We start from the raw sequence: 12,084 nt of genomic DNA, 5'->3' as shown, positions 1-12,084 counted from the left end.
TCACTATTGAATCCTACGAATCTTATCCCCATCTTTTTTCACCACACACATCTAGACAAGATTAAAACTATTCAGTGGGGACTCTATTTTCTGTCACACATTCTTAAACTAAACTGCCTCTTGTAAACTTGTAAGCCAGTACTTGTAAGCCAGTCACTTCGTGACAAGTAACTATTTTTAAGTCCCTGATTCCAAGCCTTTTGAGTACAAGTATGTGTCACTTAACAGGTGGTGGTGGTTATGTGCCATTGACTGGGCTCTAACTCACAGCAACCCTATATTGTAAATCTTTATGGGAGCAGAAAGCCTCATCTTCCTCCTGTGGAATGACTGGTAGATTCGAACTGCTGACCTTGTAATTAGCAGCCCAACTTGTAATCCACTATGCTACCAGTAGTGGTGGTGGTGGTTGTGTGGCATGGAGTTGGTTCTGACTCATAGCGACCCTACATAGGGTTTTGTAAATCTTTATGGGAGCAGAAAGCCTCATCTTTCTCCTGTGGAGTGATTGGTAGATTTCAACTGTTGACCTTGTGGTTAGCAGCCCAACTTGTAATCCACTATGTTACCAGTTGTTGTTAAGAGCTGTCCAGTCGATTCCGACCCATAGCGATCCTACATAGGATTTCCAAGGAGCAGCTGGTGAGTTTGAACCACTGACCTTACAGTTCAAATGACTTTGCAGTCTGACGCATTAGCCCACAGCGCCATACCAGGACTCCATAGACACCAAGAAAAAAAAAAAATAATAATAATCAGCTTGGTGGACTTTTGGAAACAAGATGGTCAGGTTGGCTGAGGAAGGAGAGAGAAGACATGAAGTGAGGCTGGAGAAAGGGGCAAGGTTTATATTATGGGAAGTCTTTGGAAGTAACCCAAATAGATCATTTTCCCCCCCTTGAGTTCTTCTATGTTGTAACAATACAGAGAATACATTTGCCAATTAGGCATTTTTCATATGTACAATTCAATAAACCAATTACATAATATAAATAAATATATAGCTTATGGACGTCTGATTCCAGTTAGTTACCTCTGCTGCCACTGCTGGGGTTGCTGGTGGAGGATGGAGGCACTGGTGATGGAAGCATGTGGAGCGGGGGGTGGGGGTGGGTGGGGCATGCACTGGGTGTGTCCTGCCACATGCTGTTCTACCTGCCTGAGTAGTAGGAGCCACTAGTGGTACCGACCTGCCGCCAGACAAATCCCAAGAGGACATACCTAGAGTCATGGCTTCTGCCTCTCCTGCCTGAATCCTGCCCAGTGCTGCATGTGTCTGTGTTTGGGGTGTTTAAACCCATCTGTTGCTGTTGTCATTAAGTACTGTCCAGTAGCAATCCTGTATAGGCCCTTCCAGTTGTTGAGTGCCTAGAGTCGGTTCCAACCCATAGCAACCCTTTAAGGGTTACAGAGGAGCGACTGGTGAATTTGAACCTCCGATCTCGTGGTTCAAACCAACCTTGCGAGTGACCTTCTATAGGATTTGCAAAGCTGTGGGATCAAAAAGCCTCATCTTTCTTCCATATGACTCAAACCACCGACATTGTCATTTGTAGTCCACTGTTTATCTTTTTTTTTTAAGTTTTTGTTGTGAATTGAGTGAAAGTTTACAGGTCAGATCATCAGTTTTACATTCAACAAATCATATACTTTGTTTTGTTACAATGATTATAATCCCTTCCATGTACCATCAGTTAACAGTATTTCTCTCTATTCATTTAAGCTCTTTTTTACTTTTTATACACACTCAGGCATATATAATAATTTACATTACCAAAGGGCACATTCTGCAAACCTGCCTCCTGGCCACCAGCTCTCAGTCCCTCTCTTTCCATGAATTTAGAGTCCTCAGCTGCTCCCTCTCTCCATGTCCCCATCTCTGCTCCACTGTTTATCTTACAGAACCACTTACTAAGGGGAAATAAGCAAAGATGAGCTCTGTTTTACCTTGGTGGTGGTTATGTGCCATGGAGCTGGTTCCGACTCATAGCGACCCTGTACAGGGTTTCCAAGGCTGTAAATCTTTATGGGAACAGAAAGCCTCATCTTTCTCCTGCGGAACTGCTGGTAGTTTCGAACTACTGACCTTGAGATTAGCAGCCCGTCTTGTAACCACTATGTAACCAGAGCTACCAAATAAACCTTATGGGATCTCAGACTTTATTTGGATGCTAAAGGACACATTCCTGATGTAGGACTGTAGTATCAGCACTGGACTGTGAACCATAAGGTCAGCAGTTCAAACCCACCAGCTGCTCCTTAGAAACCATATACAGGGTCACTATGAGTCAGAAGCTACTGGATGGCACTTAACAACACCTGTATATACCTAGGTGTGTAATTGCTGGGTTATATGCTAATTTTATGTTTCCAAAGAGTGGCTGGTGAGCTTGGCCCACCGACCTGGCAGTTCAAACCAACTTTGCAGTCCAAACCAATTTTGTAGTACAGCGTGTCACCCCACACCACCACACCAGGACTTCCCAATAAAGATTATAGCCTTGGAAACCAGTGTGGCAATTCTATTCTGTCAGTTTTACTCTGTCCAATAGGGCCACCTGGTGGCAAAGTGGGTTAAGCACTGGGCTACTAACGGAAAGGTCGGCAGTTTGAATCCACCAGCTGCTCCAGTGAGAAAGAGGAGCCTTTCTGCTCCCATAAAGATTTAGAGTCTCGGAAACCCTATACAGGGTCACTGTGAATAGGAACCGACTTGGCACACAATCACCACCATTACACGGTTACTAGGCGTCCTGGTGTAGTGCTGTAGGATGAGCAGTTCATACCCACTAGCTGCTCCTCGGAAACCCTACACAGGGTCCCTTATGAGTCCAACTTGATGGCACTAACAACATATGAGTCTGAATTGACTGTATGACAATGGATTTGTATTGGTTAAATGACAGGTGATATTGAGCATCCTTTTGTATGTGATTTGCTGTGTGCTCTTGTCATCCTTAGTGAAATGTATTCAAGTCCTTTGCCCATTGTTTATCTCTTTTTGTTGTTGTTTTTGCATTATTGTTGTTGTTGTGATATGCCGTGGAGTTGGTTCCGACTCATAGCGAGTCTGTAAATCTTTACAGGAGCAGAAAGCCTCATAGGAATTTTCAAAAATATATTATGGTTATTAGTTAATCCCGTATCAGATAAATGGTTCCCAAGTATTTTTTCCCATTCTTTAAGCTATTTCTTCAATATATTAATACAGTGATTTAGTGCATAAAAGTTTTGATGAAGTACAATTTCTATTTTGTCTTTTGTCACTCTGTCCATTTAAAAATTTTATTGTCTTTTGTTATTTATAGGATGTCTCTATATAGTCTAGATATTAAACCCTTACCAAACCCAGCAAAACAAACCCACTGATGTTGAGTTTATTCCAAATCATAGTGACCCTACATACGGGTGCTAAGACTGTTAAATTGTTTTGGGAGCAGACAGCCTCATCTTTCTCCCTCAGAGCAGCTTCTGGGTTTGAACTGCCAATCTTGCTGTTAGCAGCCTAATGCCTAAACCACAGCACCACCAGAACTGCTTAAACCCGGACTATATGATTTCCAAAAATTTTGTCCCATTCTGTGAGTTGTCTCTTTCTTCTTTTGATACTGTCCTTTGATGCATAAGTTTTAAACTTTCTGTGAAGGCCAATTTGTCTTTTGTCTCCAGTGCCTTTGTTATATTTAAGAACCCATTTCTGAATCAAATACCATGAAGATTTGCTCCTATATTTTGAGAGTTTTATAGTTTAGATTTTCTAAATTTAATGCTGGATGAACTCTAAATTGATTTTTATATATGTTATATGGTAAGAGTCCAACTTCATCCTTTTACATGTGGCTATCTAGTTGTCCTGGAGTCTCCTGGTGTGGCGCTGTAGGACTGCTAACCTCGAGGCAGGCAGTTCAAATCCACCAGCCACTCCTTGGAATTCCTGTGTTGTTGTTAAGTGCTGTGGAGTTGGTTCTGACTCATAGCAAGCCTGTATGGGGTTTTTGAGAAGTGGCTGGTGAGTCTAAACTGCTGACCTTGTGATTCAAACCAACCTTGTGGACTAGTGGTTATCCTACAGTGACACACCACGGGAGTCGGAACCGACTTGAAGGTACTTAACAACAAAAATTTAGCTTTCCTACCACTATGAGGAGGCTTTAAAAAGTTCGTGGAAAAATAATAAAAAAGAGAATGGAATTTTTTCCATACTTGTTTTAGGGACTGACCTTTCCCCATCGAATGGTGTTGACACCCTTGTTGAAAATCAGTTGGCCATGGATATTAGGGCTTATTTCTGGGCTCTTCTTCTTCACTGATGCATATGTGTATTTTTATGCCAGTACTTCACTATTTTGATTACTGTGTTTGTTGTTGTTAAGTGCCATTGGGATGGTTCTGACTCATAGCCACCCTGCATAGGGTTTTTCCAAGGCTTTATCTTTGCGGCAGCATAAAGCCTCATCTTTCTCCTGTGGAATGGCTAGTGTGCTTGAATCGCGGACCTGATGGCTTACAGTCCAGGGCTTATCCAGTGAAATCACTGCACTTTGAATTAGGAGCCCTGGTAATACAGTGGTTATGTGTGGGGCTGCTAACCAAAAGATCAAGAGTTCAAATTTGCCAGCCTCCTCCACAGAAGAGAGATGAGCGTTTCTGATCCTGTAAAGATCAAAAGCCTCTGAATTCCTATACAGGATCATCATGAGTTGGCTGACTTGATGGCATACTACCAATAATAACAACTTTGAATTATATTTTGAAACTGGAATGTGTGACTCTTTCACCTTCATTCTTCCTTTTCAGGATTGTTTTGGCTATTCAGTGCTCCATGAAATCATTGGGATTTTGATAGGAAATTACTTTGGGAAGTATTGCCTACTTAATATTAAGTCTTCCCATCTATGAAAGGAGTCCTGGTGTGGCACCATAGGATAAGCACTGGTCTGCAAGGTCAGTTTGAACCGCAAGATTGGTGGTTCAAACTCACCAGCCGCTTCTTGGAAACCCTACACAGAGTTGCTATGAGTCGGACCTGATTGTTGGCTCTTAATAACAATAACATTGTAAGAAAAAAAGAATAGGAGTTGAAATTGGCAGAGAGTATGGGTAAGTCCCATCAAGACAAGATGGGAGAAACTAGGTTATGTTACAAACACTGGAAACAACCCATTAGTGAGCAATTGGTGGCAAAGACAAAAGGAGAGAATAACAAGATGCAGTAATGTTATCAGCTATGGAATCCCAACTATGTCTGGGACTGCCCATTGAAAGGAGGATTGCTCATTGTCCTCTGCTTTAAGAAGGGTAAGATGTGTGCATAGATATGTTGTTGTTATGTGCCATGGAGTCGGTCCCGATTCATAGCGACTCTGTACAGGGTTTCCGAGGCTGTAAATCTTTACGGGAGCAGAAATCCTCATCATTCTCCCGCGGAACAGCTGGTGGTTTTGAACTGCTGACCTTGTGGTTCGCAGCCCCATTAGTAACCACTACACTACCAGAGCTCCTTATAGATTGGTTAGGTTTATACATTTGGTGGTAGTATGATCAGGAAGGTCCCATGTGGTTACTTGTATTTTCTCAGTGCGTTTCAAGAAAATAGTAAGAGGATGTATCTCAGAGAATGCAGAAATCGTAAAACAAAGGATTGCTGAGTTTGGGCAACTGCAAATGGTTCTGTTCAAACGAAGGGTGGATGTTGGGCAGGTACATTTAGTTTACAACATCCCCGTTTTCCAAGCCCAAGTCCTGGTGTGGCACTGTAGGATAAGCACTGAACTGCTAATTGCAGGGTCAATGGTTCAAACCCACCAGCCATTCCTTGGAAATCCTGTAAAGGATCGCTGTATAAGTTGGAACCCACTCCGCGGAGCCTAACAACAACATGGCCAAAGAGCGAGTCCTGGTGTGGCTCTGTAGGATAAGCAATGGACTGCTAACTGCAAGATTAGATGTTCAAACCTACCAGGCACTCCTTCGTCGCTATGAGTTGGAACCGACTCCACGGCAATTAACAACAATACCACGGCTGAGAAGAACAGCCAGTTTCTAGGCCTCCACCACGCAGGTGTTGCACTACACGTGGAACGCACTAGCGAGCTGAAAGAGTTCTGCGCAAGTCACTTAGGATCCTTTGGTGAGCTTGGGATCTGCGCATGCGTGCAACGCAGCTCGCGCTTTTTTTTTTTTTTTTCTATTTTCCCCCACGTTCCCGGTTCTTTGCCGCTCCCGCTCCCCGCAACTTTCCCCAGCGACAGTTTGCGGTCCCCCGGCTCAGGATGGAGCAGCTGGACGAAGTGGAGCTGCTGCTGGAGAAGAGTTTCTGGGAGGAGGCAGAGCCACCGGCCGAGACGTGAGCGGAGCGGGCAGAGGGCCTGGGAATAAAGCGGGACATTCAAAATGAAGAAGCGGGACATTCAAAATGAAGGGTTTTCTTCGGCCCACATTGAGTTCACAGACTCTCTGGCCCAGCACTTCATTCTTTGCTTATTTTAGGGAGTCTCGGCCAACTTACTCTGTAAGGTCGCTGTTAAGTCCAAACGTACTCGATTGCCACAGGTGTTGTTGTTTTCCCTCCGGCCACCTTAAGAGTCTTCAATAAATTTCAACTGCTAGATGCTTTTCTCCGTGTTCCTAGTTGGAGAAACCCATCCTAGAGTGGGAGGACGCTACACCCTCAGGGCAGGGTGAACGAGCAGGGGAACCTGATCCACTAAAGATGCGGAATTATTTTCAGTAATAATGACAGTGCTGATTATTGCTGAGGGACATTTGCGGTTTGCTTGTTGATTAGCAATAACCTTCGATAGATCTTTAAAGTATCACAGCTGTCCTTGGGCGTTACAATAATAGAACCTAGGGTTGGATGACAAAATCATTTTAAAGATGAAGTGAAAGACATTTGGTATTGTTCTAATTGAACAAAATTGTTGTAGGTTTAAAGATGACTTTGTGGGATGGTTTTGGCTCAAAATTTAAAGATTATCTCAGGTTAATAGATTCGGGAGTTTCTGTAATCTCAGTGGGTCCAGTAAGTCTGGATTCCATAGGAATTTGAAATTCAGTCCCCCTTTTTAAAGTTTTGATCAAGATCCTTTGAGTCCTTGATCACAATGTTCAATAATGATGTTAAGTGCTGTCAGGTGGATTCCAACTCCTAGTGACCCTGTATAGAGTTATCGAGGAGTGGCTGATGGGTTTGAACTGCCATCTTGTGGTTAGCAGCTCAGTGCTTATCCTTCACTTCCATACCAGGACTCATCAGTATTGGTTGTTGTTGTTGTTAAATACCATGGAGTCGGTTCCCACTCATAGTGACCCTGCACAGGGTTTCCAAGGCTGTAAATCTTTATGGGAACAGAGAGCCTCATCTTTCTTCTGCGGAACAGCTGGTAGTTTCAAACTTCTGACTTTGAGGTTCACAGCCAGACTCATAACCATCATGTTATCAGTAGTGGTTGGTGGTTGTTAAATGCCCTTGAATCAGTTACTACTCCGAGCTACCCTATGTAGGGTTTCTAATGAGTGGCTGGTGAGTTTGAACCACCTGCAGTTAGCAATCCAGGGCTTATCCTACAGCATTGTGCTAAAATAGTTTTTGTATGTGTATGCTTTAGATTTCAGAAGAAAGTGGAAGCTTCTAAAACTGTGCTGAGCCGAGGAATGGATAACCGGTACCTGGTTGTAGCTGTCAGTATTGTACAGAATGAAGAGGGAAGTCAGGAAAAACATCTAACCATTACTACTTGCCAATCACTGGAACATAAAGAACTATGCATCCTTAGGAATGACTGGTAAGTTTTGTGACTTTGAGCACTGACTTAGCAAAATCTTAAGGGTATCATGTTAAAATCCATCTCATTGCCTCTGACTCTGGATTGTGTATGGAAATGGTACCTGTTATCCCAATATCTCAAGCCATTGATTTCACAACTCATTTGGTTTTTATGGTCGTTTGAAAGTCATCTGAGAGTAAAGTGACGAATTAATTCAGAAGAGTACAGCCTGGTATTAAAATTTTAAAAGACCCATAAATGTAGAAATATTTATTTTTTCCTTCCCATAAAAGCCTCCTATGTTAAATTGTGTATTTCTTCTTTCACTCTCCTTATTTGCAGGTGTTCTGTTCTAGTAGAGCCAGGGGACATCATTCATTTGGAAGGAGACTGCACATCTGACACGTGGATAATTGATAAAGATTCGGGGTATTTAGTTCTGTATCCAGACATGCTGATTTCTGGCACAAGTGTAGCCAGTAGTATTCGATGTATGAGAAGAGCTGTTCTGAGTGAAACTTTTAGGGTAAGTCCTATTAAGAGCTAATGTTTATACAGGTTTACAAGAACACTGTTCCTTTTCGTATTTCATTCAATCCACTCAACAGTCCTGTGAGGTAGATAGTATTCATGGAACGCGTTTAAAAAAAACAAAACCTTTTATTGTGAATTGAGTGAAGGTTTGCAGAGAAGATCATCAGTTTTACTTTCAGCAAATCATGTGCTTTGTTTCTTCTCAGTGATTACACTCACCTGCATACAACAACAGTTATCTCTTTTCCTCCCTGTTCTCATCCCTTTTCAGTTTTGTCCATAGGTAACTGTTGCCCTGTTGATCTTGAATGGTTGACCATTCCATGGTGAGCATATATCTTCCTAGTGTTGTTGTCCCACCTATAAGCCTTTGCACTGCGTGGCTGGAAATTAGACCAGAATGATGACAGAGGACCATAGTCTCAGATTCCCCAGTCTTTTTGACTAGTAAACCTGGTCTTTTTTAAAAAAATAATTTTGAGTTTTGTTCCACATTTTCTGCCACTCTATCCAGGACCTTCTAATAGGACCCCTTTCAGAGCTGTTTGCAGGGGTAGCCAGGTATCTCATTCTGGTCTCAGAGTCATGGTGACTGATGTTCACCTGGTCCACTTGTCCATTGCACTAGATGATTCCAAGCATCTTCAATTTTCATCATCCTGCTTTCTTCTGGATATGGAGAGGTCAGTAGTTGTACCGTAGATGACCACTCAGTAGCTTCTAAGACCCTAGACACTACTCAACCAAAGAAGGCTGTAGACTGTTTTCTTTGTGGACTGTGTGATGCCAGTTGATGATGGTGTCCCCTGAGACTATGGTTCTCAGCCCCCTGGCCCAGAAACTCATTGCCTTAAGATATTTGATTATATCTAATAAATTGTCATCATTTTGCACCCTGTTTGCTCCACTACGTGCTCCAAAAAGAAATAGTCAGTAGTCAGCCATTTCAAGAAGTAACATATGATCAAGAGCCAATGATACTGAAGGAATAAGTCCAAGGTACATTGACGGCGTTGGCAAACACAAGGCGCTGAGAATTGATGGAATACAATTTGAAATCTTTCAGAAAACTGGAGGTACCCACTCATCTATACTAAGAAATTTGAAAACCAGCTCCCTGGCCAATGGACTGGAAGAGATCCATATTTGTACCCATTCCAAAGAGAGATGACCCCATGGCATGTGGAAATCATCAGACAATATCATTACTATCTCATGCAAGTTAAATTTTGCTAATGATAATACAAAAATGGCTGCAACCATACATTGACAGAGAACTTCCAGAGGTTCAAACCAGTTTCAGAAAAAGGATATGGAAGGAGGAATCTCGTTGCTAACGTCAGATGGATCTTGGCTGAAAGCAGAGAGTGCCAGAAAGATGTTTACCTGTGCTTTATTGACTATGCAAATGCTTTCAATTGTGCGGATCATGACAGGTTATGTGGAGAATGAGTATTCCAGAGCACTTTAATTGTGCTCATGAGGAAAGTGTGCATAGACCAAGAGGCAGTTGTTCAGACAGAACAAGGGAACACCAAATAGTTTAAGATTAGGAGAGGTATGTGCCAGAGTTGTATTCTTTCACCATACTTACTCAGTCTGTATGCTGAGCAAATAATCTGAGAAGCTGGGTTATGGGGAGGAAAATGTGGCATCAGGATTGGAGGAAGACTCATTAAACACCCTGTGATATGCAGATAATACAACCTTGCTTGTTGAAAGTGAAGCACATCAAAGACTACAACCTTCAGTATGGGTTGCATCTCAGTGTAAAGAAAACAAAAATTCTCACCACTGATCTAATAGACAACATCCATATAAATGGAGAAAAGATTGTTGTCAAAGACTTCATTTTGCTCTGATCAATCATCAATACTTATGGAAACAGCAGTCAAGAAATCCAGTGATGTATTGCATTAGGCACATGTGCTGCACAAGACTGCTTCAAAGATGTCTGTTTGTGGACTAAGATGCTCCTGACCTAAGCTGTGGTATTTTCAATAACCTCATATGCATGATGCATGTGAAAGCTGGACAATGAGTAAGGAAGACCGTAGAAGAATTGATGCATTTGAGTTATGATGTTGGGGGAGAATATTGAAAGTACCATGGACTGCCGATCTGTGTTGAAAGAAGTATAGTCAGAGTGCTCCATGGAAGCCAGGATGGCCAGACTTCGTCCCTCATACTTTGGACATCTTATCAGGTGGGATCAGTCCTTGGAGAAGGATATCATGTTTGGTAAAGTGGAGAGTCAGAGAAAAAAGGAAGACCCCAACGAGATAGATTGGCACAGAGACAGCAGTAATGGGCTCAAATGTACTAATGACTGAGGTTGGTGCAGGACTGGGCAGTGTTTTGTTCTGTTGTGCATCGCGTTGCTCTGAGTTGGTACTGACTTAATGGCACTTAGCAACAACAGTAATGCTCCTTTACTTTCATAAGTGATTTTGCGTCAAAGGTAAATACCAACGTACAAATATCCTCTTTCAAACCCTTATATATTTGCATGAATCAGTCCCATTTTTATAGCTGAGGAAAATCAGGTTCACAGAGGTTAAGCAACTTGTCCAAAGTCACATACCTAGTCAGTAGCGGTGTTGGGATTCAGCACTAGGTTCCTGAGTTCTTTCGATCTTACTGAACTTAATATAATAATTCTAAGCGTGAAAATTAATTTAAAGGATAATTTTGAAATCTTGCATACATCTGGGCAATTTTAAACTTCACTTAATCACCCACACACACAAAAATAAATGTAAAATTCTTCTTTAAAAAAGTTATTATGAAGCATTTCAAACAAAGAGGTCATTGTAATGAACCCTCTGATCAATCATCAATACTTATGGAAACAGCAGTCAAGAAATCCAGTGATGTATTGCATTAAGCACATGTGCTGCACAAGACTGCTTCAAAGATGTCTGTTTGTGGACTAGGATGCTCCTGACCTAAGCCGTGGTAACCACCACCTAGGTTAAGTAGCCAACTCTGTGCTGCTTTCCGACATTATAGCTCACCAGAAGTAAAGGTTAACTGAGGACCCTTGTTGGTTTTGCTTCCCTGGTAGTCTCCAACAGCTGAGGACATTTTAAAAACAAGTGTAATGCTTTGTTTTAGCCAACAAGCCTAACAGTAATTGTTTTAAATTAATCTAATGCCCAGTGTTTAATGTCTTTTCTCAAAAGTATCTTCTTATTAAATTGGTTTGCTTGGGTCAGTAAACAAGCTCCAGTCTGACATTTGGTTGATATACCTTTTTATTATTGTTGTTAAGTGCCATGGAGTTGCTTCCAAATCATAGCTACCTTGTATAGGGTTTCTGAAGAGCGGCTGGCGGGTTTGAACTGCTGACCTTCAGGTTAGCAGTTCACAGCACCGCACTGGGATTCCATGTATCTCATAAGTTGCTTTTATTTTCATTCTACCTTCTATCCATCCCTTTTGTTTTAGTGCCATTTTTTGTTGAAGAACTTGGGTTATTTGTTTAAAGGTACTCACTTACTCCCAATTTTTAAAAATTGTTATTGCACAGTGTTTATGTAGAAAACTGAAAAAAATCATACTGAACTAAAAGGTCAAGTTCATCAAATTGTATCAGGTCACTCTTTTTTTTTTTTTCCTCTTCTTTCTTATCCTGGTTGAGTTTTGATTATCCATTCATCAGGTCCTGGTCACGTGGGTACCATCAGCAGGTGTGGGTGTACCTGTGCGTATGCCCTCTCTTCCTATCAGCTGGTAGCTTCCCTCTTCACTCTAGTCCTCTGTGGCCACGCCGCTGACT

At 41.9% G+C, this 12,084-nt stretch overlaps 1 protein-coding gene across 1 annotated transcript in view; it reads left to right on the top strand.

Annotated features, from left to right (window-relative positions):
- The first annotated feature begins 6,257 nt into the window (after nucleotides 1-6,257).
- The window catches only part of DNA2 (DNA replication helicase/nuclease 2), a 46,093-nt gene continuing 40,266 nt past the window's right edge, over nucleotides 6,258-12,084 (top strand). Inside the window, exons 1-3 of the mRNA XM_006835829.1 lie at nucleotides 6,258-6,346; nucleotides 7,611-7,787; nucleotides 8,112-8,295. Coding sequence (XP_006835892.1) covers nucleotides 6,273-6,346; nucleotides 7,611-7,787; nucleotides 8,112-8,295 — 435 coding nt within the window. The 5' untranslated portion in view covers nucleotides 6,258-6,272. The remainder of the gene's footprint in view (nucleotides 6,347-7,610; nucleotides 7,788-8,111; nucleotides 8,296-12,084) is intronic.

The sequence above is a fragment of the Chrysochloris asiatica genome, unplaced genomic scaffold (assembly GCF_000296735.1).
Source record: "Chrysochloris asiatica unplaced genomic scaffold, ChrAsi1.0 scaffold00020, whole genome shotgun sequence".
NCBI lineage: Eukaryota > Metazoa > Chordata > Mammalia > Afrosoricida > Chrysochloridae > Chrysochloris > Chrysochloris asiatica.
The sequence above is the reverse complement of the archived record's forward strand: the minus strand, read 5'-3'. Positions and strand labels throughout refer to the sequence as shown.